Source organism: Syngnathus typhle, linkage group LG1 (genome assembly GCF_033458585.1).
Source record: "Syngnathus typhle isolate RoL2023-S1 ecotype Sweden linkage group LG1, RoL_Styp_1.0, whole genome shotgun sequence".
Taxonomy (NCBI): domain Eukaryota; kingdom Metazoa; phylum Chordata; class Actinopteri; order Syngnathiformes; family Syngnathidae; genus Syngnathus; species Syngnathus typhle.
Window position 1 is genome coordinate 9,543,763 of NC_083738.1, and position 27,547 is coordinate 9,571,309.

Consider the following 27,547-nt stretch of genomic DNA (forward strand, 5'->3'; position numbering starts at 1 on the left):
CACAGTTTTTTTTTTTCTTTCTTTCTTTTTTCATTTCACACACATGTGGTACATGCACCACACTTTGTGAATCTATAGGAAGAAAAAAAAGTGTTACGCAACTCAGCAGAAATCACAGCTGAGGTTAAGTCCTCACTTCTTCCTTTCATTATTTTTCAATGTTTTCGGCCAGTATGGGGTGTCGCTCAAACCATTGCAACCCTGCTACTCGTATTGTGAAAAAAAAAAAAAAGATAGTTTGTTCTTTTCAAATGATTATAGCAGCATCGTGTTTTCTTCAATTTCTTGTTCATTTTAATTCCTGATACCACTAAAGGTGTCGCAGGGGACAAACAGATTGAAAGTAGAACATTGATGCCTGGAACTACTGTTTTGGCCATGTCAATGAACTTAGTGAAGATGAACTGAAGTGATTTTGGTTATTATCAACAAAACTATTGAAATGGGTATATTAGCATTTAAATCACAAGCCATATTTTGATGTCATCGTTATATTTGTTCAAACAAATGTGCCCTTAACTTTACTAGGTGTCTGATATGAACAAAAATTGAAAAAACAGTTGTCAGATTTTTTTCATATACTGAAATAAGGCTGATTTTGTCTCAATTTGCCCCCAAATTTACTTATGGAGTGTTGACATTAGGCGTGGTCAGCATAACACAAAGCAGATACGTACATATACCGTTTTTTTTCATGTATAATGCGCAAAATTTAACTAATTTATTGTCCTAAAATCTGGGGTGCGCATTATACATGGGTACAAAAAAATATATATATATATATTTTTTTTTTTTTATCCGGAGATGATATGGAGGCCGCCATTACAGATGCGCTTTCTTCTCTGGTGTTCACTTCAAACACGCTCCATACGAACACAATGCTCTCGTATCAGACGCTTGCTCGATCACCTGCTCGTTTGCTGTCACAATGTACCCTACAGAAATCCGAAACATTTCTTTGCTATCGAGTTTGCTAGCGCATGCGCAGTGATACTGACCGGGAGAATAACATCCGGTTGTTCCCAAAGATTATCTTTTTTCTGAAATAATTTTACATTTACGGACTTAAGTAGGAGTCCAAATTTGGGTGCATATTATACATGGGTACAGGCTTTTTTCCAGCATCAACATGCCATTTTTAGGGTGCGTATTATACATGGGGGCGCATTATACATGGAAAAAGCGGTACTTGAAAAATTAGGAGACTGAAAAGTGTTTAACAGCCATGTGATGTGTCATTTGTAGTGGCTGCAGAGCCTGCATTATTTACTGTTACAGCTACAGAGTGACTTTAATAGTGATCCAATGAAAGTTCAATATTTGTTTAGCTCAGTCACATAGCCATAAATGCTTTCTCACTAAATGCATGAGAGTGTGGATGCATTAAACGACGGAGGGTGGATGTGACAAATCATTCTCTTGCAAAACAACACTGTCAAGTGTTATTTTGCTAATGAAAGCTCAAACTGCAGACAGCTTAACACAGCTTTTGTTTTCTAATGTTAACAATATAGTAGAACGCAGGTCTTGACTTGAATGCAAACCTTGACTTGAATGCAGACATATTGTGAAAATTACACTATACGCTGTTTTGGGGTTGTTGGTTTTTTTTTTTTTTAGCTAATTAATTTATCGGAAGTTGCTTGATAGTGATTAAACAGACATACACATTTTAACCTTACACATGTAATATTTTTAATTAATATCGCCCTTAGAGTTCACTGTACAGCTAGTCCGTTGTTCTTAACTGTCCGTTGGAAACAAATCCTTGGTGCCGGTGGTCCGCGTTACGCGTTTGCATTTTTCTGTGTTGACATTTGTTTTATGTTCTCAAGGTATATGTTGTTTATTATTTATTCTTAATGGAAGGGGTGCCTTGTCTCCGTGTGCCTCATTGCCATGCACAGAAATTAAGGTAATCGCCAGCTTAATAATCTTGAGATCATTAGTGGTTAGCATGGCTAGTGAGGACGTGAGCGATTGTTTGTGTCTTGTGTTGTTTGTCTACTTGGCTTGTCGTAATGTAAAATTCATTTTTGTGTCTGTAATACACAGGGAACACTTGCAGTCTCAAGAGTTCCTGGACCGAAATGTATGTATTGTGAAAGAGCCGACCGGGACTGTCCTTGTACCCATTTTACCTCCATGTTTACAACAACTTGACCAAAATGTTCTCAAAGATGTGACAGTTGTTTGGTGCCAGGTGACGAACACGTATTTAAATAAGGAAATTCACTTTAAAATGCTGCTCCAACTTGGCTTAACATCATCCACAGGCTTCTGCGCTGTCCAAGAAGCAGAGATGCAGGAGGAGGGGTGATAAGCTTGAAGATCTCCTCCAGGAGTTGCTGGAATCTCATGGAGAAAGTTGGACAAAGGAGGTGAGGGACGATCTGCCTCGCAGCTTCCAGCGGCATGGAGATTTAGTCCTGCTGGGGCACAACTGTTTCTCCCTACCTGTATGGAAGAAATTTGGTAATATTGCCAGATTCCAGTGTGCTTATTGGTTTAAGCAAACATCAGTTGGTTTACAAGCGTTTTTTTCTTTCTGTTTATTTTAGATCAACAGCTATGGCACACCGTAGCCAAAGGCCTTGGAGCCGAACGTCTGGCAACGATGAATCGAATATCCAGCGATGGTTTCCGATCGCCGCAAGTGACTGTTCTGCTGGGAGAGCAAAGCTGGGTCAAACATGTGGACAATGGCATTACGTGAGTCCTTCGCACTGTGTCTGGATCATTTCATTTACTCCCATTGTTTACTAGTAGGCCATACATACGCTCGGCACACAGAACATTAGGCACACCACATTATTATGCATTTTTTCATAATAAATGAATGAAGCCAGAAAAGAAATGCAGCTGTGCACCTTTTCTGACTTTTTTGGGGAGATTATCGCTCTAAATGTCTGGCTGTCTAATTGCAGGTATGAGTTTGATGTCACCAAATGCATGTTTTCTGCTGGAAATATAACAGAGAAGCTGCGGGTTGCTGAATTTGACTGCAGGGGCGAGACCGTGGTTGATTTATATGCAGGTAAGCAAAATGTATGGTCTGTATAGTTTGGGTTTCCATTAAACAGCAAATCACTGTTAATATCTTTCCTGACTTTTTTTGTTTATGTGCAGCGTAGTTTTTAGTAGTAGCATGCAGCCCACAGCAAGATAACAACATGCATCATTTACGTAAATTACTTTTGTTCATTTTTATGCTATTAGGTATAGGATACTTCACGCTTCCGTATCTGGTCCATGCGGGTGCGGCACATGTCCACGCCTGCGAGTGGAACCCACATGCGGTTGAGGCACTGCGTAAAAACCTAGTCATCAACCGAGTACATGACCGCTGCACGGTTCACCCAGGGGATAATCGAAAAGTAATGTATTTTGTATGTGCTCTTCAGCCTCAATATACCTGAACACGCACCTGACATAGCATTAACTTCACCAACAGTCTAACAGTGTACCACAGTTGTGGAGGTACACGGTGTTATTCCGAGGTGTTAATAGGTAATGCTATCTAACCTATGGGGGACAGAATGATGGACAAAAAAAATCTTGATATTATGTAGAAACTACAAGCACTTTAGTGAAAAACCTTTCCAACTTTGTCAGGATGGAGACTTATTATCCTAAAGGCAACATAGGAAAGTTTGACATTAGGAAGGGTTGGAACCTAACAGTAATAAATGCTACAGGCACCAGATGAGTCTAGCATATTCAAGGAACTGTATATTTTGGTTCAAAGTACTGGGATCCTTTTTGTTTTGCTCAGGTCCAGCTGTGTGACATTGCAGACAGGATAAATCTGGGCCTCATTCCGAGCTCTGAGGACGGATGGCCAGTCGCCTGTCGCCTGCTGAAGAAAACAACTGGTGGTATCCTACACATTCATCAAAACGTTACATCAGCAAATGCCGTGGCTTCGCATGAAGAGAATGATGCCGACTACAGCGTGTCCGGGAAGAGAGCGGACAGAGAGGCGTGGCAGGCCTGGGCTTCTGCCACCGCAAACCGCATCGTGTGTCTTTTGAAGAAACTCACAACTACTACATGGAGAGCAAACATCCAACACATTAAACATGTAAAGTCATACGCACCTCATGTGCATCATGTTGTGCTGGACTTGGAGTGCAGACCAGTCTGAATGATGTTCATAATCATTACAGACAGCATGACCTACATATTATAGATATGTACAGACACACTGAATCCTGCCACTTGGGTTTAGTGTCATTCAAGAGACAATCAGCAGTTTCATTTGAGTTGACTTCATCATTGGAAACAGATTGGTTTGGTGTATATAGGGCATAGCTTCCACTTATACACGTTTAAATGGCACTACAATTTGGCATACTCACAATTCAGGGGACTATGTTGTATGGTGCTTCAAGATACAATTGAGTTGCCCTACGTTTTTTTAGATACCAGCTGTCATTGGTCCTATTTTTTGCTTTGAGTGCAAACTTGAAATATGAGTGTGGTCTGGTGTCAGCGAACTCAACAAATCTCACATTAAGCAGCAAATAGGAAGCAATTCTTCCAAAAAAGTGGTCTTCGCGCTCTTGAATGCCGCTCCCAGTCGAAGTTTATCATCAACCTAAATAAAATTTGCAGAATTTCACACTGTATTGAAAACAAGCCCATACCTTTAGCCACTAGTCTGCGACCTTAAAGCTAAACCAAACACAAAATAGGAAATGCGTACGTTTTGCCAACTGATCTATGAACAGAAACGATGCAGCAATGCATTCTGATGTTCCATTAGAGCACTGCCGTCCATATATGTTATTTCAGTCTATCGCACTGCTTATTTCAGTCTATCGGACTGTTTCTAGGTGGCCAATGTGGGCAACTGCTTAGTTATTTTTGTGTAAATATTGTGTGGTTTTATACTGTACGTCCAATATGAACTGCTATTTCTTATCATAAATAAACATCACACTATTTTGTTGGTTGTTTTGTTGGAGGTGTTTTTCAGATTCTCGGGCATTCTACTCATTTAAATAGGGAAACAAAGGCAATTAATCCACTCTTAAAATAGTTTTAAATGAGTTTGATAATTCATTAGTTGTCAGTCGATTCATTTTCAGACCTCTAAATTCAAGGCACCATCGTAAATAGTGGCTAGTGAGTGATTCAGAACAGCCTAAAAGTTTATTTTCTCTAATTCCCCTGGGGCTACGGTTCCTTAAAATCTAGGCTCTGGCCTTGTATGGCCTTTGCAACATTTCCCATGGTGCATTAGTGAAAATATAGGGGTGACTTTTTTTCTGTGAGCCATTGCATGTAAAAAAATAAAAAATGTCATAATGGTGCAGTTTTGTAATGAACAGAAGTAATATTGTTGAACAGAGATGCCAAATGGGGAAGGTCAATTGGGTAAGATGTGATTTACGACCTATTTATTATTTATGACTGATGACCTTGAATTTAACAAACTCACACCCCTGGGAGAGGGATGGACACAGATATTACAAAGAGCATGAGAATGGCGACCCCAAGTGGATAAAACAATAGTGCACCTCACATGCCCATATTTATTTGCATGATGTTTTAAACTAAATATTTGTCCGTTACGGGGTGGTCTGAAAGGTAAGCATGTGGTAAATGAATGGTTGCTGTATGTAACTTTTTAATACTATAATATGTAACAATAGTAAATTGTAATTTAGCTTCTTTTTTTTTTAACTTCTATGTGCACTAAAGTCTGATTGACACATTAAGTTCTTCATTTTCTTTTACATAAACCCAGTGTTAATGTTCGAATCCTGCGTTAAATTATAGTGGATTAGGGCTGCAGTATTAAATATATTTGTACAGTTTACTTTTTAGGGAGAAAGATTTCTCTCGTTTTTGTTGAACACTTGGGCTATTCCTTTTTTGTTTTTTGTTTTTATTTGAAATGGTACGATATTTCGTTTTGAAAGTGTGCGAATCACTCAAGTGTGTTAATAAGTCACTACAGTGCTTCCGGTTGACAGTGGAATGAACGCGCAATGGAAAGGCGGACAGAGGCGTCAAGTGTCCAATCTTCCTGTTCGTTCACTTCCTAACCAGCACTGCACTGCGGTTCTTCTCACTTGAGGTGGAGGAAAGCGAAGGCTGTGGAACTACACTAGTCGGAGGAGCCGAGCTTTAAAAACTATTCCAAGGTACTTTTTAAAATGATTATTCTCAATTTTATTTCAAGGAGGATAAAAAATTTGACTGTAAACTAAACTGTGATGGCGTAAACTTGACTGTTTGGCAACAGGTGCGTGCACAATTACGTATAATTAATCCGAGAGAAACCAGTTCTCCTGCGGTGTTTTAAACATTAAGCAACCACGTCATTGTCTGTAAATTCCAGTTAATGACTAACTGGTTAGAAGTAACGTGACCATGTCGGAGTCTGCATCAGTGGCTATTTATTTATTTATTTATTTATTTATTTATTTATTTATTTATTTATTTATTTATTTATTTATTTATTTATTTATTTATTTATTTATTTATTTATTTATTTATTTATTATTTTATTTTATTTTATTTTATTTTATTTTATTTTATTTTATTTTATTTTATTTTATTTTATTTTATTTTATTTTATTTTATTTTATTTTATTTTATTTTATTTTAATTTATTTATTTATTTATTTAAATCCACTTCTGAAGGATGGAAAATGAATTTGTAGTTTTTTGGAAGGTAGGGAACTGTGTATGCGCAGCTTCGTTCCTTCCTGGGTAGACAGGTTGCCCTGCAGGTATTGTTCTACTTCTACCTGATGTCCTCTCTGCCTTTCCCTAGGCTTTCAAACAATTTTACACGTGCCTTGTAAAAGTAGCTCATTTTGAGGCAATTTAAATGGGCCCTTCCATTTCAGGCTGAAAGCTTGATGTTTGTTTTAAAGGGCTGCTGATCCCTGTGTCTTGAGAGGGTGGGAACCCAGACTGAAAGCCAAGTTGATGTTATTTTTGCCTGCCCTGTGCCAAACAACCTTTCAGCATGGCAGTGCAAAATATCACATCCTGGTTTACTTCCTTTTTAAATCATTTGTCATTTTAAGTAATGCTAGTTAAACCAGAATGTTGTACTGCTGCATCCTGAATCCTGGTCACATGACACTGAAAAAGCCTCTCCTTGTTAGAGGTGTTGTGGTTTAGATTGTCAGAATTAATCAAATATCAGTACTTAAATCCTAAAGAACCTGTTTATTTTTTTTGTCAGTGACAGACCCTGCCTGCGTTTGGTACCTGAGGCTTCGATTACCTGTTTTAATCCATCCCTTCGAGGACTTTTATCACGCCAAAACAATGTTTTTGTGTTTTTAGCCATGTTATTATATTTCCTTGCCAAAACACCCCAAAATGATGTTTTCCTCCATTCACTCATTCCAGAGCATTTTTGCTCATACCTCTTATTTTTTTTCCAATTTAATTTCTCTATATTGTGTGGACATTGAACACACTTCAAGTCTACTGACGAATGTGTGAGTACTGGAGGCAGGGTTTCAATGAGCCACGTCTTACTTCCAGGTTAGCAAAATAATTACCAAAATGACTCATTCTTCATAATTCGATTGCCATTGTGCCATTGTACAAAGGCATATACTAATTCCCTGTATTTTTTTTTCCCAGTATCGAGCTAACTGGATGTGACTGATCTTGTTGACCGAGCAACAGCCACCATGCCTCACTCAATTGACAATATTGACCTGGACTTCCTCTCCGACACCGAGCGGGATTTGATCCTGGAGGTGCTGCGGCGGGATGAGGAGCTCCGGCAGGCCGAGGAGCAGCGCATTCGGTGAGAAGTTTCCTTATCATGTTTTCCCACACCGGCAAGTACTGGCCCTGCTCCTCTCACTTTAGGGCATCCTGTTCTCCACTAAAATCAGCACAGCGGAAACTGTGACGACAATGGCACAACGAATGCATCAAGTCTGAGGGAGAAACACCAAACAATTGAGGAGAATGAGAATTTGCTGTGTTTACTGTTGGATACGGTTGGAGCACTGATTTTATTTCAGAACGGACAAAGGGTGGTAATAAAAATGGAACCCTGCAGTAAAGTGGAGACTGTGGAGTAGTGATAGGGCCTGGACCCTGCTTTGAATGGCAAACGTCTATGTATAATTATGCTCTGATTTTTTTGAAATTATTTTTTGGATGTCCAAACTCAACTTTAATATTAATCATTATTATTATAATTGCTACTCACAAACTGCTACTAGACACTATACAAACACAGTAGTGCCTTGCGGTACGAGTATAATTTGTTCCTCGACCATGCTTGTAGCTCTAAAAGTTCTTAGCACGATAATGTTTGCCAATTGAAATGGATGGGAATACCATTTGTCTGTTCCAGCCCCCCATAAAGCGGCTAAAGCGTTTTGTATTTATTACTCATTCGAAAAAAATAGCACTCTAACATTATGCGCCATAGAAAATTAAAGTAAGTACATAATTAAATTGAATGAAGAACAATTATGCAGTTTTTGTCACACCCTCATTCAATTCGATGCACATTGTGCTACTTATGCTAGTGTGCACCTTGGCCACTTGGGGGCAGTAGAAAGCGACATGCTGTACTGTTGATGATGATGATTGTACATTGCTTTTGTTTTTTTCTGCCCCATCATACTTTCAACTAGATTGCATTTTGTTTGCCATGTTGTGTGGCAGGAAGCGGAAGGCAGAGTTGCTAGAAATTAAGAGGAAAGGGGCCAAACGAGGCAGCAGGAGATACAGTCAGCGGAGTTGCGCCCGATGCCATGGCTCTATGAGTTTGCTGGTGTTCAATTCTGACCACTGTCAACGCTGCCATCACCTTGTGTGCAGCAAATGCAGAGCCAGCCTCCCTAATGGCTCCTGGCTGTGCAGAGTGTGCATCAAAGAGTCGTAAGGGAATGTTTTTAATTACCATCATTTAAAACAGTTCTTTCCAATAAGAGTAGGCATCATTAAAAGCTGACAGGAGATCTGTTAGGCTGATAAACTATTTACAAAAGTGCGACTGCAATGTCTTTTTAGCGACCTAAGGAAGACTACAGGTGACTGGTTCTACAATCTGAGGGTCAACCGATTCTCCACCATGCCTGGCCATGAGCTGGTGAGAAGCAGCCTCAGAAAGAGGCCTACGGGTGAGTACAGGAAGAGGAAGTGAGTTCTGACTGTTTGACAAGGAATGTAAACAGCGCGCCAAGCCCAGCATGCCTAAAGTAACTGGAATATTCTCCTAATCAAACAGTAAAAGAGGAAATGGCTCTGCGTGTGATTCACTCACTCGTTTTCTTTTTTTTTTTTTTTTTTTTTAAGCAAAAAAGTATGTGACAATGGGAGATGTTCTACTAAAACATTCGGAATCGACCCGAGGTCCTCCCGTTCCCGTCCCCCGGCAGAAAGTCAACACCACCAACATACGGTGCAAAACTATTTCCTCCTGTACATACAGTATACTATACACAAATAGTTAAGGATATCAAGCTTTCCAGTGATATTTTAGTATAAACCTAATTGCAATATAGTAAGCTATACAGGTGAACTTAAAGGGGAGGTCAACCCCAAAATTGTCTTTACAATAATATGTTGTATACAACCTCGTTAATGTAAGCACTGCTTTCCTATTGATATTGCGTTTATACAATATGAATTAGCAAAGTTCACCCATATTTATCTCAGGTAGTGGCCATTTTAGTGCCATTACACTTGTGTTTCACTAGCAGTATTAATTGGGTTAATAAAAAACAGTATTAATTAAAAGAAAATGTCGTCCAATTGGGGTAATTACTGGGATGCCGAATATGACGTGAGGAGAAAAAGGCTCTGCAGAAGCTGTATGCTTGCCTTCGAGTCAACAAAGACTGACTAAGTACAGTGGTGCCAGCCTGAGAGCTTGCATCACCCGTCACATACTGGAAATATATCGAACATATGTGAAAATACTACTACAAGCAGTGGTTATTTAACGTCAAACTAGCATTGTGACCTTGTGGACACTCAGGATTAATGAATTTCACCAAATCACAATCATTTGGCCACAAGGTATGCAAAGAATCTGAACGATATAGTGCACCTAGTTAATCAATGTTTTTTTTGTTTGTTTGTTTGTTTGTTTGTTTTTTTTAATCAGAAAAAAATTAAATTGGGGTGTGGGGAATGAAGTAGGGACATTTTACAATTAAAATGTGTATAAACCCTGTAAATATTCACCCAAATGCAAAAAGCAAAATATCCCTAACTTTTTGAGTGGTGTATAATACAATTGTACAAACAAACTGATACAATTGCTAAAGATTATTTCAATTTTTTGTCTTGTCTTCAGTGAGAACTCGGACTCAATCATTTCGACAGCGTCTTCTGAAACCAAAGGGGATGAATTTTTGCATCATGGTCCTTCCAGCGAGTACTCTGGCTCTGTTGCGTCAACGGTGTCCTACGAAAGAAAAGGAGTTGATTCCCTGTTTAAGTCATTGCAGAGTGACACTGAGTCGGCAGAAGTAGCCAGCCTCACGAGCGGCAAAACAGGCACCGAGTCCGGTCGTGTAACCCCAGACCTGCCCAGGTAAAGTCACTGCTGGCGGTGCTGATGTTGGAATGTCAGATAAACTCGGACTATATTAAGTTGTGTGGATTTGGAAACATTTTAATGTGATGGGTTTATTGTGTCATCCAGAAGAGCGATTCTCCCACCTCATTACAACCAATCCCATGGTTCCAGTGTGACTCCACCTGGTAAGCCTCTTTTTGTTTTCCCACAACCAGAGTGAATTTAGTTATGTCATCATCATGTTTATTACAGTCAACGATGGGCTGGATGTTTGCGAGCAGCCTGACTCGGATGAGGTCCCAGGGGAAGTTAAGAGCCAGTTTGTACAAGGTTTGGACTCTCAAGTAAGTACAGTAGTTATGTGTTTCATTAGCGCTTAAGGCAGTGCTTCTCAAATAGTGGGGCGGACACCGAGTGTGTGTGACTCCACTGAGTGTGTGACTCCAGGGAACATGGTAATTAGATTTGATTTCTTTATTCGAAAAACCCATTTGCCCATTTAATGTAATTTACTTGTGGTTTCCAGCAAGGCTTAGTCAATAATGATTCCTAAGAATTTATTCTCATATACCCTTTCCAGGGTTGTGGTGTCAATTTTCAATTCTATAGTTGCCGGGATTTGCCGATTTCCAAAAATTATAAATTTAGGGTTTTTTTAAGATTCAAAGACAATTTATATAGATAAATCAAACCACAATTTCAATTTGGCCAACTCAGTTGAAATTACTTTTATTAGCTGGTGGAGATTCTCTCCAGAGCAGAAAACATTTGCGTCATCTGTGAAAATAACATGCTTTAATATACTAAAAGCTTTAGATATGTAATTTAAATACAGTATAAATAATTTTGGTCTTAATATCGAACCTTGTGGTACACCACGTGATATCTAAAAGCGATAACCTGTGTTCCCCTATCTCCACAAACTGCTGTCTCCTCTCCATTAAACTTTCCAACCACTAAAACCCTAACCCTATAATTACATTAGGCTCTAGTTTGGTTAACAAAATATTTTGGTCTATCGTATCAAAGGCTTTCTTTGAATCTATAAAAATAAATACTGCAAACATCTTATCAATTGCACTAGTTATTTCTTCTACCATATCCAATCGTGCCATAGAGGTTGAACAATATTTATAAATCCATATTATTTGAGTAATTCATATTTATTCGGATTTGTTCGGATATTTAAATTACAATGTTAGGTGTACTTATACAATTGTGTAGACAAATAGTATGTATAGGAGAGTAGTGGGGTGCAGGATTTTTTCTTCTTCTTGGGGGGTGGCATAAAAGACATTTGAGAAGCACTGGCTTAAGGAGACATTTTATTATCTTCTTTTTTACTTCCATAATTTAAAACATATCATTAAAACACTTGGGAACTGTGTACAACATGCTTTCATCAAAATAACTCGAGTTGTAGTGCCGTTTTCATGCCCTAGTTCTTGTTGTACTGAATCAACCTGTTTTTAGGGGCCAACACTTTGTCAGTCACACTTTTCATCACATTTAATGCTGGGCCAATGTTGTACTTTAGTAACCATGACAAGACCAGCACATGGAGGGGAACAAAAGAAAGCTCCCATAAATACAAGGGGGCAGCACTTCATACATTACTCCAGCTAGTCCTCTTTTAAACATGATTAGCCGTTTGTACTTATAGGTCCCAGAAATAAAGCAGGCTAGTCCAAACCTTGAGTTTGATGTTGAGAAACACTTGGAGAAGAGTGTAAAACACATTGAGAATACTCCTGGTAAGCCCAATATTGCCCTGATATTGTTATACCACAATGCAGTAAGAATTTGGTTGTAACTCATGTTTATGACAGAATGTGTCAAAGATGAGCTGGGTGTTTATGATCAATTTCACTTATATGAGAGCCTGGATGACTTCAAGAGCCAATTTGTCCAAGATTTGGACACGCATGTAAGTAGAACAGTGATGTACTTCATTAGCGTTAACATTATCACATAGATTGTCTAGCAAAAGCTTCAAATGTTTAACTTTGGAACTCAAGGGAATATCTTGGTGACATCTGTTCCACTGCATGAGTACAATTGTGCTTAAAGCAGATAACCTTGCTATTGATGCTTTTCCATTGGCAAAATACGGTATACCATTTTGTATACATAGTCAGGGGGACTTCTGGGGGGGCGCAACTGATGTCATTTGGGTGATCCGTGCAGTGATTGCTTTGCTGGTGTTGTCCATTTTTTACTCATAACTAAAGGTGCCTCCTTGAGTAGAGAATGCAGGAAATCCTTGTCTTATTTTGACAGATTCCTTCAATGTGACTTTTTTTAAGATCTTACTTGTACTGTTTTGAAGTAGAAAACCAGTGTGCTGGCAATAGAACTGGGAATAATGTTTTCCTTCTCACGCTACTGCTAATAAGGAGCTAACACCGTTACGATGTTGTCACAGAAACTTTATCGGGTTTATTTCTACCTCGGCTTTTCCCATCTACTTTTTGAACATAAGTCTTTTTTTCCTTGTACTGAAGTTACCGGAAATAAAGCAGGCCAGTCCAAGCCCAGAGTTTGATGTTGATGAGCTCTTCAAGAAAAACATTGACAATCCTCCTGGTTAGTCTGTTATTGTTGTGCTGTTGTTTTCCCTCACTGCAGAGAGAATTTGGTCATAACTCATCATGTTAATTACAGAATGTGTCAATAATGAGATGGATGTTTGTGATGAATATCACTTGTATGAGACCCTGTTGGACATCGAAAGACAATCTGTCCAAGGTTTGGACACACAAGTAAGTAAGCCCCACCTTCAGATACTGGCTCGTTCTCATCCAAGTGAGCAAACATGGTCCCCCCATATACTTTTGGGTCAATGGCGAGTCCTGCTTGTATTTCCATACAGAGCCCAGAATGTCAGGGGAAAAAAGCAAGTGTCCATCCCTCAAGGACATTAAAGTATTTTAGATTGAGAAGCTGAACTCCTCTTTGAACACGCTTAGCCCCTTGTCCTTTTAGGTCCCAGAAAAAAAGCAAGCCAGTCCAAGCCCAGAGTTTGATGTTGATGAACTCTTCAAGAAGAGCGTAAAACCTATTGAGAATCCTTTTGGTATGCTGCCATTTTTACCCCCCCCCCCCCACACAATGCATATACAATTTAGTTGTAACTCATGTTCGTTACAGAATTTGACAAATATCCGCTGGATGTTAGTGAACAAGCTGATTTGCATGAGGTCCCAATGGGCATCAAGAGACAACTTTGCCGAGGTTTGGAAGCGGAAGTAAGTAAGCCCTTTTTGGGGAGCGGTGGCTCGTTCTTCTGTAAGCCAACATGAAAACTCCCATGTCAATGGCGAATTATGCTTCCGTTACCATGTCAGTCGCAGAATGTTGGGAGGGAAACTAGTGCCCATGAAGCCCTTTAAATAATTTTCTTTGAGGAGGCAGCACTTCATGCACTTCTCCATGTTCTCCTTTTTGAAAACGATTAGTCGTTTGTCCTTTATAGGTCCCAGAAATAAAGCTGGCAAGTCTAAACCCAGGGCTTGATGTTGCGAACTTCTCCAGGATGAGTGTGAAACACATTGAGAAGCCTCCTGGTATGCCTTTGGTCCTGCAAGTTATTCTCCCCACACAAAATAGTGAGAATTTGGTGATAACTCATATTCGTTACAGAATGTGACAAATATGGGATGGATGTGAGTGATCAACCTGACTCGTATGAAGTCCCAGTTGACAGACAATTTATACAAGATTTTGAAATGCAAGTAAGTAAGCCCTGCTTTTAGGGACCGGCTCTTACTCGTGTAAGTGCTCAATTATCTCTATCGGCTGCCACAAATACTCCCGTGCCAATGGAGAGTTCTGCTTTCGCGACCATGAAGATTGTGCAATGTTGGGGGAAAGCTAGTTCCCATAAAGACCATTAAATCTTTTTCCTCAAAACCAGCACTCCATCTATTATCCTTTCTGCTCCTCTTTGAAAATCATTAGCCATTTGTCCTTAGGTCCCAGAAATAAAGCAGGCCTGTTTAAACCTGGGGTTTGGTGTTGAGAACATCTACAGGATGAGCGTAAAACACATTGAGAGTCCTCCTGGTAAGCCCCGCATTGTCCTCATTGTATTTTCCCCCAATGCAGGGAGAGTTTGGTTGTAACTCATGTTCATGACAGAATGTGTCAAACATGGGCTGGATGTTTGTGATCAGCCTGACTCATATGAGGTCCCAGTTGCTGCCAAAAGACAATTTGTGCATGCTTTGGACATGCAAGTAATTAGATCTGTAAGTTACTTCTTAATTGACTGGTGGGAGCTTCAACTTTGCTTTTTTTATTCAACCTATCTTTGGTGAGATCTTTGCCATTACTTGAGTAGCCAGCCATTATGCTTAAAGTGACTAATCACTCTTACGGAGGAGGTGGTGTCTCTCCTACCTGGTTAGTGGTGCTTCTAGGGATCCTCAGCTGATACTATCATTTGCGGGGGCCTCTGAGCAGTGTCCATTTTGCTGCTGATATTAATTTGCTTGCTGCCCTCTGTCTCCTCTTAAGAAGTAAAGGCCAAGAAAGCCTGATCTTCTTCTGACCGATTCATTGAAAGCTGCATTGTTTTTGCACTCTTTCCTGGTTTTATTTTGAAGTAAAAAAAAAAAAAGCTGCTCCCAAAGCAAGACAAGGACTGCTGAACTGAGGCAGTGCTCTTCAATGGAAAAGCCAGGTTTACGCAATGTTGTGGTGTTTGTCTTTTGGTGATAATTCTGGGAATGGTGTTTTTCTGTGACGCTTATCGAAGCTATGGCTGTCAAATAGACTTGTTTGTTTCTGCCTCAGCTTTCTGCATCTACCTCGCTTTGAGCCTGACTAGCCTTTTGTCTTTGTACTGAAGGTCCCAGAAATAAAGCGGGACAGTTCAAGCTCCTATTTTGATGTTGACAAGCTCTTCAGGAAGAGCGTCAGGAATGCTGAGAATCCTCCTGGTTAGTCACTTATGTCCTGCTGTTGTTTTCCCACAAAGCGGAGTGTATTTGGTTGTAACATATTGTATTAATTACAGAGCATGTCAATTGTGAGCTGGATGATCAATCGCAATTATATCAAAACCTAGCGGACACTCGGAGCCAGTTTGATCAAGGTTTGACCATAAAAGTAAGTCAGCCTTGTTTTTCGGGGAAGGTTCTTTTTTTTAATGCAAGTGAGTGATTGTGTTTTCCAAAAAGAGGCAGAACTTCAAGCACTATTCCATCTACTCCTCTTTGAACATGATTAGTTGTGTGTGTCCTTATAGGTCACAGAAATAAGGCAGGTCAGTCCAAGCCCAGAGTTTGATGTTGAGAACCTTTTGGAGAAGCACGTTACAAACACTGAGAATCCTCCTGGTAAGCCCCATACTGTTCTGACATAGCTTTTCCCCACAGAGCAAATAGAATTTGATTGTAGTTCATGCTCATGACAGAATGTGTCAAATATGGGCCGGATGTTTGTGATCAACCTGATGCAATCCCCGTGCCTGCCCCGAGACAACTTGTACAAGGTTTGAGTAAGCAAGTAAGTAGATCAGTAATGTGCGTTCATAGATTGGCTGTTAAGTTAAAAATCTTCGATTATTTAACACAAACCTCGGTGACATAGTTGGTGACGTTTTCCACTGCATGGTTACCTGTTCTTGTCAAAGCGGTTTGAGACGCCCCATTGATGGTTTTCCAATCGGTAAAAGCAGGTGCTATGTGGCGCTGTTGGTGTTGTCCAATTTCTTGGTGCCCTCTGTGTCCTCTTGACTGAATGCAGGAAACCATTTTTTTATTTTGATTGGAGTATGGTTTTGTAGTTTGACGTAGAAAATACTTTGCCAGTGTGAGTCAAGTAGAGAGGATTTGGTACTATGCAGTGGAAAAGAATGTGTGTGCATGTTTGGCCCTCACTCTTTTGGGAATAAGGAGACAAAACAGTCCTGGAGCTGTCAAGTAGACGTTGGTCCGTTTTTGTCTCTGCATTCTCCATTCACTTTTTCTTGAACGTGACTAGCCGTGTATGTTCTTTTAGGTCCCAGAAATAAAGCGTGCCAGTTCAAGCCCAGCACTTGATGGTGACAAACTCTTCAAGAAGAGCGTCACAAGTAATGAGAATCCTCCTCGTATGCCTCCTGTTGTCCTGGAATTTGTTTACCCACACTGCAGAGCGAATTTGGTCATAACTCGTGTTTATTGCAGAAAGTGTCAAATGCGAGCTGGATATTTGTGATCAAGCTGACGCGTTTGAAATCCTAAGAGATGTAGAGAGCCAATCTGTCCAAAGTTTGGACACACAAGTAAGTCGGACACTAGGTGACATTTTAATGCGTGTTTCCACAATATGAAACAGTTCCCAGGCGTTAGTTCTATTCTTTGAACAAACTACCACAAGGCTTTGAAAAATTGGTGCACTTCATTCAGTTTTTAAGGTCTCCATCACCTCTGCCATGCTGTATGTATAATTGGCAACTTGTGGTTTACGTTAACCAGCCGAGCAATTCTCACTGCCTTTTTTTGCCTGTGTATGCTGCAATAGGCCCCAGAAAAAAAGCCAGTGTCTCCCAGCCCAGAGTTGGACGTTCGGACACTTTTCAAGAAGAGCATCAGACGTACTCAAAATCCTCCTGGTAAGCATCTTCTTGTCAGTTTTCCTTGTTTGTAGTCTATTAGTTCATGAGTAATTCTCTATGCGTTGATGACAGAACACCGATCAACGCTAGATTTGCGTGAGAATCAGGACATGTTGACTGTACCGATGGGAGACAGGAGCCATTCTGTGCCAGAGTTAGACATGCAAGTGAGTATTTTCATTAAACGCTAATGTTTAAATGTAAAATGAGAAAGTGTGGTCAAGTACCTTATCAAGTGAACCGCAATCTGCATAGTAATGTTGTTGTTTATACCGACAGGATGATGAAGAAGACATTGACAGCTTGGTTAACTTTCATAGAAATTCGATGGTCAGCTCTGCAAGTTCAATGGTAATTTTTATTTTTTTATTTTCATAATTTAATGTAAGCTTTTGAACTGTTCTGCTAGGGACTGTGAAGTTTTTGGGTGCTTTTGGTATGATTGTGCCAAAGTCCCGCGAGTAGTCATCATTGCCAGGAAGTAAAGTGCCATTTGGGTTGTCAAGCACCCCCACCTCACCCAAACTCACATTTCTAGGCACAACTGTATGTTGAAGGGATGCATTTGAACTCAGAAACTAACATCTTTGGATGTTGAGGAGAAACTAACTTTGGTCTGAGTTGTTGGTGGAAATTACTTTTAGGGTTTTACTTTGGGGGCATTTTTCCTCCATTACCCCTTTTATTTTTAATGGTAATGTTGTAAGATGAGTTTCAATTGCCAATGTTTCATGATCATATGTTGTGGCATATTTGAAGTTTGCACTATTAATGAGTTGGTGCCTGAAGACATGAAAGTTTTGATCAGAAATTGCCCAATAAAAGCTTTTTCTCCACAGAGCATGACGAGTATTTACAGTGACTCTGGAGACGGTTACAGCATGGACGTGAGAGGGGAGGTGGTCTTCTCCATGTTCTACGATGAGTCCAGCCAAAGTCTGCAGGTTTTAATCAAGGAGTGTCACAAGCTGGCCTGTGGCGATAGCCTACGGCAGTTTTCCAACCCGTAAATATCACTTTTTCATTTCACTCCACGAGCGTGATCATTGCACTGTTTGTGTTCAGTATTTGCAAATGTATGCACCTTCCCTCTTATGTACACATTTTGCTATTTTGTGTTGTAGTGTGCTGCATGGGAAATTTAATGTCAACAAACACATCCACAAGTCGAGTCATGTGAGAAATTTGCAAGGGGAAAACAGTTATTGCTTCATTTTTTTATTTTTATTATTATTTTTTTTTAGTTACGTCAAATGTTACCTCCTCCCGGACAAATCTCGTCAGAGTAAAAGGAAGACAACGATCAAGAGGCACACCTGTAACCCGGTCTACGAAGAAACATTCAAGGTACTCTTGAGACAAACACGTCCTGTTCCTTAGCTTTTATTGACACTTGGTCTGGCTTGCATGCGACTCGACATCAACACATCCACTGAAGCCTTTAGGATGTCTATTGATTTGTGGTAGCGCTTGCCAATGTTGACTCTGTTCCTGATTTGCAGGAGAGAGGGGGGGCATTATCTGTTTCACTTGCGCCATACGTGTAATCCAAGTGCTACCTCCCTCGCACCACATTATCATGGCCTAAATAATGCGCCCACACTGTAATGCAGCCATCTTTGGTGAAATATGTTCTTGTCTGTCAGATTTTTATCGTACTTGTATCGTGCATTTTTTTCTAAAATGTAGGCTTTTGTATTGATCATTTTTCCACACCTGCAGAGGAACAACCACGAGCCAGGAGAAAAGAGTGTATAAAAGACATAAAACATCCAAACTTTTGGATCATATTAAAGAAGCCACAGTGTGCAGTTTGCCTTTTGCGAACCACAACTGGTTTAAGTTACACAACCGCATGTCCACTCCAAGGTAAACATCCATCCATCCATCCATTTTCGGTACCGCTTTTGTCCCCACGGGGGTCGCGTGCGTGCCGGAGCCTATCCCAGCCGTCATCGGGCAGTAGGCGGGGGACACCCTGAACTGGTTGCCAGCCAATAGCAGGGCACACAGAGACGAACAACCATCCGCACTCGCACTCACACCTAGGGGCAGTTTGGAGTGCCAATCGGCCTACCAAGCATGTTTTTCGGGGATGTGTACTCATTTGTCCTATTGTCTCCTTCATGTTTAGTACCCCATCCGCCGCAATCAGCTGTTAACTCGTAGCATGCTGATATCAGTGTGGCATCACGGCCACCTCACCAGCAACCCTTTCTTAGGAGAGGTGGAGATTGCGCTGGACTGCTATGACCTGGACTCCCCACAGGAAGAATGCATGGCCCTCATGACTAAAGTAAATTATTTCAGTAAACAGCATTTTATCACCTTGTAAAATTTTATGTCATTTCCATCACCATCAAATTTGATGTTGTGTCCAACAAAGTGCAGTGATAAAAGGATTTGACATCACGATTAACAGTACCTGTATATCCGTCTCAGGTGGCCCGGGGAGGCACACCAGAACTAGCAAGACATTGGCCATTCAATTGATTCTGTGTGACAAACTCTTTAATCCTTTTTAAAGGGGATGTCAACAAAACATAAGTAGATTTTGCTGATTAATTCCTATTCCACAAATGCAATATTAATCAGAATGTTGTGTTCTGATTGGGAGCAGCATAGACCATATTGTAAAGAAAATTTTAATTTGACCTTCCTGTTAACTTTTATTACAGTGCTTGCTGTTTAATTGTCATTTTTTTCAAATGCAAACACAAATGGAGTGTTATTTTTCCTCATTTGAATACAATGCCATTTCCATTTATTTCAATTACGAGCGTGGTTATGGAATGGGAGTCGTTCCTCAAATCACAACCGTATTAAAAAATTCTGATCAAACTGTATTAGTTTGAAAACATCTGCAGTGTGTTTGTAAATAGTAGTAAAATCTACACATCATGAACATAATACATGTAACATTCTCCATTCAAGGCTCCGTGCTGCGTACCAACGTCGGCGTTCACCCAATTCAAAGGAGAGCTGGCAATCTCCTTGAAATATGTCCCACCAAAAGGCCCTCCACTACAGAAATTCAAAGGTAAAGCTACAGTACGAGGAGATCTGATTTATAGTCACACTTTGCTGATGTGAAATAAAAAAATCTGTCTCTCTCCTCCAGGCAAAAAGGTAGTTGAGGTGAAAAGTGGGGAGCTCCACATCCTGATTAAGGAGGCAAAGAATTTGATGGCCATGAAGGGAGGAGGCATGTCTGATAGCTTTGTGAAAGGGTAAGACAGAAACAAAGCTCCAAGGCGTTCTATGGTTAAAACTGTTTTTGAAAATTATTCTCACTGTGGTTTCACAGCTACTTGTTTCCGTCCAAGTCCAAGACCAACAAGAGAAAGACGCCCGTCGTGAAGAAGAACTTGAATCCTCACTATGGGCACACATTTGTGTACAAGGAGCTAACGCTGGAGCAACTGAGGACCATGTGTCTGGAACTTACCGTGTGGGACAGAGAACCCATGTTGAGCAATGAATTTCTTGGAGGAGTGCGCCTCAGCTCTGGTGAAGGTAAAACACTGACTTTTGTGCATGTGCATCTCAATCGGAATATTGTGGATAACTTTATTTAGGTCTGTGCAGTGATACCTTGAGATATGAATGACTGCACATTCAAGTTTTTCTTTAGATACATATATCTATTTATTGACTTTATTTTCTAAGCAGCAGGCTTGAGATGCGACCACTAACTCCACAATATGTAGTAGCACTTTGGCAAACAGTTCTTCCAAAAAGAGACTTCCGGCTGTTTAATGGCACTCCCAGTTAATGTTTACTGTCCAACTTAACCTAAAACAAAGAGAATTACACTTTGTGTATTTCAAACAACTACATACCTTTGCCTTAGGAAAGCGTTTATCTTAATGCTAGCAAACAGTGCAGAACGCAGTTGACATACTCAGTTAACATAATTGACGTTTTAGGAGCTAGTTGAAATTTACAGCCTTAAATCATTATGCACAATGATAAACAGTTTAATTTCTTACATTTTTTTAATCACTCTTGTTTTGAATCTATCCATCCAATTTTTGAACTTCTCATAAGGGTTGTGAGCGTGTTGGAGCCTATCCCAGCAGTCTTTGGGCAGTACACCCGGTTGCCAACCAAGCGCAGGGCACATATAGACAAATAGCAATTCACACGATCTCACCAAAGGACAATTCAGAGTGCTCAATTCACTTATAATATCTGATTTTCAATTATTTATAATGTTATAGAATCTATAAATATTGCTATTTTACCTTTTTAAACAAAAGGACAGTTTGTGTGTCGGGGGGGCTGGAAGGGATTAAGGCATTAGCATTCATTTCAATCTGAAAAGAAGACTGAGGTGTTTGCCATCTCTGTGCCAAGTAACTATGCTCAGGTGAGTTGCGCTTCTTGTGGTGCTTTGCTCCCATCCTGTGGCGGCATTTCAATTGAATTTCACTGTTGTATCATGGGAATTGACGCCATGCAAAAACCTTTCTACATTATTCACTTTATTGAGAAGCACCTGTATATACACTACAGTACTTTAAAGTTTGGGGTACTGGTGAAATTTCAATATGGTCTTAAAATGCAGTAATGTGCTCCATTTTAGGCACTGTCAAAATTGGAAATGACGAAGTGGGGATGGATTCAGTTGGAGAAGAGGTCAGTCTGTGGCAGAAGATGATGCAGTACCCAGACTCTTGGGCAGAGGGCACCCTTCCATTGCGCACCACCATGAAAAAGAAGGGCAAATGAGGACGCCTGGTTCTTTTTTGGAGGGCCGGAGAGGGGGATGGCTCAAGTTTTGACATGGTTTTTGATGAATAATGTGCAAAAGAATGCTCAAATGGAGTTAGTTTAGAAACACTCACTTGTTTTTAACCACAGCTACACAGCACAGAAATAGTGTCAGTCATGATGGTGTCAACGCAAATTATATTGAGATATACATCCATGTACAACAAATTGTTGTGTTTGAAATGTTTTATAGCTTTGTCACTGTCTTAGCAAATGTATTTGTAGAGGGTTTATGAAGTCTTTGTTGCAGATGACAATGTTTACTTCCAGTTACCTCAGAATTGACTCGACTATGCTCTTCTGACAATAAATATCGATTTAAAAGTAGATTGTTTCATTTTACACCATAACCCTAACCTTTCCTCCTGCGTCCGTCTGGGCTTTCTTGCCCCTTATATCACCTTGTCCCTCTCTCCCACTCTGTTTATTATTCATTTTATGACTCGCAAAAGTCCCTGTGGCGATCCAGCTTCTCCCTTTCCTCTTCGTCCAGCAAGAAGCCGTCAATGTAGGAGAAGAGCTCCTCGGACGCCATGGGGGTGATGAAGCGCTCCCGATCCTGCCCGAGCTTGTCCACCAGCACCATGCTGAAGTATTGCCTGGAGATTCGGAATGTGAGCCTGTTTGGGAAATCGTTCAAATCCAGTTGAGGTCCCTTATTAGGTGGTAGTATGCACTGAGTCAGATGTCTGATTCTGTGTGCGAGTGTGACTTGTGAGGGAACTCAATGAAAGCATTTTCCAGTCTGGAAAACCGAGCCTTTACACAAATTGGACTGCCCGTTGGAAAATCGCTATATATATATATATATATATATTTGCCTCTACTTAGATGACTGTCTGGTGTGATTCTGTTCATAGTTGTTGCTCTGTTACAGAATGATGTAACTTGAATAGTTAGTAATAGTAATAGTCTTTGTATGTATATGTTGATAAAACAAGTTCAGTGCAATAACTAATGGTGTATTAGCAAGAGGTAAGGTTGATTTGTGATTTGCTGATGTCTGAACTGGACGGTAGGGGCACTGACTATGCGTTTTGTTCAGTTGGTGAATGTCAAGACTGGGACGCCTCGACGATTTACAACCTATTTGTATTGAATCTCAGTGTTTGAGTGTGAAGGCACTTCCCGAATCAAGAGTTGGTGGAAATCACTTGAAATTTCTCTCAACATCACCTCAGTTCCTCAACAACTAGCGAGGTCAAGTTGTGATCCTTGATGCGTCCTATCTCACGCGGGGGCGAGTCCAGCAGCTCGATGAGAGTCACGTGGCGCAGTTGTAATCCGCAGTCTGCTTTCTGGGGGTGGGACGAAACCAGAGAGATTGTTGACCACCTTTGTGGGGGGCTTTCAAGTTGTTCAAAGTTCTCCTCACTTGTATCATGATGTTCTGCAGCTGGTAGTCTGGGTCGGCTATGTCGGGCGCAGACAGGATGAGAAGTCGCCTCTTCTGGAAAAATTGACGTAGTAGAGCCGACACCGTTTTCACATTTGTCTCGATCGCCATGGCTACAACACACAATATCACTGTCAGCAAGATAGACATTTGTATTTTGTCTGCTGTCTACCAGTGGCTATTTCTTTATTCAAATGACCCAAGACAATTGAGCTGCGACCTATATTTAAATGGGGTCACTTTGTTATTGTTTAGGGTCAATCCTGATTCTAATATTCGGCAGAAAAAATTTTTTTAACATAATAGGCCTGTTGATTTAAAACCTATATAATGAATAGAACTTATTTTTTTTATTCAACACTTACACCCAAGATAATTACAGTCAGGTTGTGGCTAACTACACTCAGGCGTGGCTATGAGATTTTTATAATGTTTAGCCACAGAATGCTAGGACTGGGATGGGCAACTAAGAGGTTTCATAACCCAGGGCTAATATTAACAATAAATAAAATGGTATATTGGTGTAATTCTACTTAATTTTATTTTGTCAAGCTGTTGCAGGAAATCAAATCATATGACTCCAGCAACAGTTTTATAAGAAGACTATAAATCTACCCAACAGAAAATATAATCTTAATCCAGACGACTTGATTTTGTGGAACCACTTGGATGCTATTTCTGAATGTAATAATTCCCACTAGTTTGTATTTCGTACTCACGAACGCACTCCACAGGGTCGTCACTCCAGCTGCGGTCTTGCTGGCAAACCCGACTGGACACGCCATTGCGCTCGTACCCGCCATCGCAGTGGTACTCGCAGACGGCGCCGTAGTTGGTGGCATCGGAGGAGCAGGTGAGGGAACCGTGCAAAGGCGGAGACAAGGCGGAGCACCTCCTCACTGGGAGGAAAAAAAGAGTCGTGTGGTGTTATTCAATGATTCACAACCACTGTCACCAAAATGATCCAATTACGCTTAATTTGTCAAAAATGATCAACTCACTACAAATAATGTAGTGAGTTATCTCAATGACACATTCAGTATAGGCAGAACATGCTCCAAGTGATACATCTGCTCACCTTCAATACGGACGATAAATTTGCAGGCAGCTCTGTTTCTGGCTTGATCGTACACTTTGTAGCGAATTATATTGGCTCCCTCGTTAAAGTCCGTGCCGGGCTGCTGGCCAACTAGAATCACACTACAAAAACAAGAAAGTCGAACTCGTCTTTCCATTTGAAACGAGAAAATGGTCCTAAAGTTAAGCAGAGACATACTCAAGTGTTTTATCAGCTGTGTCTGTGGCAACCGGTGCATCCCAAGTTACTCTGGCAGTCAGTTTACCAACTTCTGCCACCATGATTCTGGATCGCGGACATCTGATTTTTGGAGCTTCTGTGTCTGAAATCAGTTGGAGACCCACAACACATATTATGGAAAACTGATCGTTCATTGTAGACAAATACAGCAATCCCTCGTTTTTTGGGAGGGTTACAATCTAGACCACCGCCGTGACCAAGTTTGCTAAATAGTGACCACATGATTTGTATATTTCTTCATAAAACCAAAACTATATATACACATGTGAGGTCCAAGCATTAGTTTTGTGTGGACCGCCAGTTGCCCATCCCAGTCCTAGCATTTAAAAACAAATAGTGGATGAGGTTATGATTAATGTGTGTGTGTGTGGGGGGGGGGGGTTATATACGCAAGGACATACTTTTCTTACAGTTAACAGGGCAAGTGATGAGTAAATGTATTTATTCTTTATTTAGTTAGAACAATAGTCTAGGCTCCCTGGCTTCAGAACCACTATTTTAAGGAAACATGAAGCTGAAGAGACCACAGCTTTGGATTCCATTAGCAGGATGAGAGAAAATATGTTTACTTTGGTGAAAGTGAACCCCAAGAGAGCTGTGCTTGTGAAAAAAAAAATCGCAAGTCAGCAAAGCAGATGTACCAAGTTTAGCTCCATTTTACGGCTGCAGATTGAAGCTATCAAATGTAAGAAAATTCTTCATCACTGCCTTTTTATTTCAATGTGTGACTTGTGGTGACTGTACTTAAGCAGAATTTTCAGTTATCAGTACTTAAGTACTGTATCTGTACCTCTACTTAAGCACAGAGTGCGAGCACCTCTGAAGTGTACCTAAGCAAATGGGCTGTGCCCCGCTCCAGGTCCCCCCGTGCTGACACGTGCGTGTGTACTCCCCCTCAATGTGATAGCCGGGGGTGCAGGTGAAGTCGCATCTGGAGTCCACCACAAAGCCCTGAGTGCACGTGTATCTGCCGTGCGGAATGAGAGGCAACACACCGCATCGCATCCCTGCAGGACAAAATTAAGATCAACTTGATACTCTGATGGAATGATTGTGTCCATTCTACGGTTCCCTGCAATAATATTGGAAAGGGAAGGTCAATTCTTTTGTTTCTGCTGTATACAGAAGACAGTTTCAGATCAAACATGTTTTGTAAAACATTTCTTAATGTATTAAGAAAAGGCAGACAGTATATCTAGGTGGGTAAAACACCTCTAGACATAACACCATGCAATCACAACCCCAAACCTTTTATGGCGGGGCATCAATTATTATTATTTGTAGGCTCCATCATGAATGACGAGCATTTGCTTTACACTTAATTACTGTAACATCTTCGCCTGTGGGAAAGCAGAGCTACAATCTCCAATTAACTTGTCATCCCCCAAGACGAACTGTGACGTTTGTTAACGGCAACTTCCACTCACTGCGGCAGACGGCGACCCCTGACCAGCGACGGTTGTCGAGGCACTGGATGGAGCTCTGACCAATCAGGCGGTAGCCTCGATCGCAGCTCATGGTGCAGCGGGTGCCCTGGGTGGTCCGGTATGCTCGACCTCGTGGGGAATGGCAGGACAGCTCCCCGTTGACGAGACGTGGAGAGTGACACCAGTAAAGTTCTGGTGGAAAGGACATTTGTAACGTATGTACGGTATGTGTAATAAAGGCCAGGGACACTAAAAAGGTCGGTCTTGAGCCTGCTCTTAAAAACATTACCGTTCTCTGTGGCCCTGCCGAACAGACACCTCGCCATGGGTGTGTGTCCCAACTCTACGAATGACTAAGAGCCCCACATTTTAAATAAACACATCTTGTATTTTGTTAGTTTATTATAATACTGGTATACTGTGATTTTGATCTTTAGAGATAAGTCTGACCGATCTGTGCATTATTATTATACGTACTGGTGTAGTCGAGATGACGCTCATCCTCTTCCTCTGCAACATCATCGTAGCCACCATCCTCTATGGTCGCACACACAGCTGGAACAAGGGGAAAAAAAACTCCTTTAAACTGGGAAGAGGTGTAGAAACAGTTAAGATCATACTGAGGAATCTCAGCAACACAAGCTTCCTTTAGCAAGAGCTTAATAACATTCCAGTATTCACACATTGCATATACGTGGGGGAAAAAAACATTTTTGGGTCATCATTTTCACTGGTTAAGTTATAATTAATTATGACATGCTGGGGAATCCCAAATGTTGTTTTCCTGAAGTGTGAGTGAGGTCTAAATATGAACCACATCTGTATCTAATGCATATCTTATTACTGAATACCGCAAAAAAAAATATTGCTGACTGGCTTATCACGGGGAGACAATGCTAGACCTTATTCACAGACACAAAAGTAAACTATCCATTATTATCATCATGAGAGCTTCACGGACTCACCTGTGAGAAGTAAAGAGAACAAAAAGAACACCAGTGGTCGAGTCATAGTCAAACCTTTGGACGGGAAAAAGGATGACACTGCTGGGAGGAAAAACGTTGTGCGCAGCTTCCCGTTGGCTGGAGTCTGACTTCCAACAATGTCAAACTTTGCAAAACCTTGACAAGTGACACTCAAACGAATTTTAAAACGCCTCACTGGTTTGTTTCCGGTGAAAAATAAGCTTTTCTGTCTTCTCGGGAGTGCTCAGCCGAAAAGCTCCTTGTTACTTCAGTGACAAGTACAAGTCCACTAGGGGGGGCTGTTGTCTCGTGTCACTCTCGTTCCAGCGTGTCGATAAGACAAAAAGTGATTCTGAAAATAATTAATACTCCTATGTGCGTTAATAGTCAAATATACATTTTCTCTCAATAATTTACGGAATTACTGTGTTTCAGTTGAGTGATTATATGACAGTCGCGCAAAACTATAGCGAAGATTCAACAAAAAGTTTGAGAGCTTTCATAATAAAAAACAGAAAGATTGCTCATTT

The 27,547-nt window shown here is 40.6% G+C and overlaps 3 protein-coding genes across 10 annotated transcripts; 2 read left to right on the forward strand and 1 right to left on the reverse strand.

Moving 5' to 3' along the window:
* Positions 1–1,742: 1,742 nt before the first annotated feature.
* On the forward strand, positions 1,743–4,952 carry trmt12 (tRNA methyltransferase 12 homolog). Of its 2 annotated transcripts, none has more exons than XM_061288205.1 (7): positions 1,743–1,915; positions 2,056–2,092; positions 2,277–2,475; positions 2,562–2,712; positions 2,928–3,037; positions 3,220–3,377; positions 3,776–4,952. In XM_061288205.1, the coding sequence occupies exons 1-7, from the start codon at positions 1,863–1,865 to the stop codon at positions 4,145–4,147; spliced, it is 1,080 nt and encodes a 359-aa protein (XP_061144189.1). In that variant the 5' UTR covers positions 1,743–1,862; the 3' UTR covers positions 4,148–4,952. The 2 variants fall into 2 exon arrangements, with proteins under 2 accessions (XP_061144189.1, XP_061144179.1); XM_061288195.1 differs by having other exon boundaries at positions 1,744–1,915; positions 2,056–2,203.
* Positions 4,953–5,980: 1,028 nt separating this feature from the next.
* Positions 5,981–22,235, forward strand: sytl4 (synaptotagmin-like 4). Of its 7 annotated transcripts, none has more exons than XM_061289465.1 (34): positions 5,981–6,155; positions 7,621–7,789; positions 8,668–8,883; positions 9,016–9,125; positions 9,301–9,406; positions 10,307–10,546; positions 10,658–10,716; positions 10,784–10,875; positions 12,195–12,285; positions 12,361–12,458; positions 13,036–13,117; positions 13,196–13,293; positions 13,517–13,607; positions 13,682–13,779; positions 14,007–14,097; positions 14,174–14,265; positions 14,506–14,596; positions 14,672–14,781; positions 15,384–15,474; positions 15,552–15,643; positions 15,783–15,873; positions 15,951–16,042; positions 16,538–16,628; positions 16,705–16,802; positions 17,042–17,132; positions 17,208–17,302; positions 17,415–17,486; positions 17,975–18,141; positions 18,380–18,482; positions 19,270–19,431; positions 20,070–20,175; positions 20,257–20,365; positions 20,443–20,651; positions 21,724–22,235. In XM_061289465.1, exons 2-34 carry the CDS (start codon positions 7,671–7,673, stop codon positions 21,867–21,869), a joined length of 3,699 nt encoding a protein of 1,232 aa, XP_061145449.1. In that variant the 5' UTR covers positions 5,981–6,155; positions 7,621–7,670; the 3' UTR covers positions 21,870–22,235. The 7 variants fall into 7 exon arrangements, with proteins under 7 accessions (XP_061145449.1, XP_061145468.1, XP_061145495.1 ...); XM_061289484.1 differs by having other exon boundaries at positions 5,982–6,155; positions 16,538–16,610; XM_061289475.1 differs by lacking the exon at positions 5,981–6,155 and adding an exon at positions 7,466–7,518.
* Positions 21,606–27,326, reverse strand: srpx2 (sushi-repeat containing protein X-linked 2). Its single transcript, XM_061289534.1, has 10 exons — positions 27,018–27,326; positions 26,530–26,607; positions 26,053–26,244; positions 25,456–25,632; positions 24,584–24,707; positions 24,386–24,507; positions 24,027–24,206; positions 23,287–23,420; positions 23,088–23,209; positions 21,606–22,531 (listed from the first exon to the last, which is right to left on the reverse strand). The coding sequence occupies exons 1-10, from the start codon at positions 27,061–27,063 to the stop codon at positions 22,348–22,350; spliced, it is 1,359 nt and encodes a 452-aa protein (XP_061145518.1). The 5' UTR covers positions 27,064–27,326; the 3' UTR covers positions 21,606–22,347.
* Positions 27,327–27,547: the final 221 nt, after the last annotated feature.

Excerpts from the sequence above, each read along its gene's own strand:
- sytl4 (XM_061289465.1), top strand. The coding sequence starts at position 7,671 with ATGCCTCACTCAATTGACAATATTGACCTGGACTTCCTCTCCGACACC. Across the intron at positions 10,547-10,657 it reads GTAACCCCAGACCTGCCCAG|AAGAGCGATTCTCCCACCTC; the intron begins GTAAAGTCACTG and ends TGTGTCATCCAG. Across the intron at positions 15,874-15,950 it reads AAACACTGAGAATCCTCCTG|AATGTGTCAAATATGGGCCG; the intron begins GTAAGCCCCATA and ends TGCTCATGACAG.
- srpx2 (XM_061289534.1), bottom strand. The coding sequence starts at position 27,063 with ATGACTCGACCACTGGTGTTCTTTTTGTTCTCTTTACTTCTCACAG. Across the intron at positions 23,421-24,026 it reads CGACCCTGTGGAGTGCGTTC|CCATGGCGATCGAGACAAAT; the intron begins GTGAGTACGAAA and ends TGTGTGTTGTAG. Across the intron at positions 23,210-23,286 it reads TGCAGAACATCATGATACAA|AAAGCAGACTGCGGATTACA; the intron begins GTGAGGAGAACT and ends TCCCACCCCCAG.
- trmt12 (XM_061288195.1), top strand. The coding sequence starts at position 1,863 with ATGGAAGGGGTGCCTTGTCTCCGTGTGCCTCATTGCCATGCACAGAAA. Across the intron at positions 2,713-2,927 it reads CATGTGGACAATGGCATTAC|GTATGAGTTTGATGTCACCA; the intron begins GTGAGTCCTTCG and ends GTCTAATTGCAG. Across the intron at positions 3,038-3,219 it reads CGTGGTTGATTTATATGCAG|GTATAGGATACTTCACGCTT; the intron begins GTAAGCAAAATG and ends TTATGCTATTAG.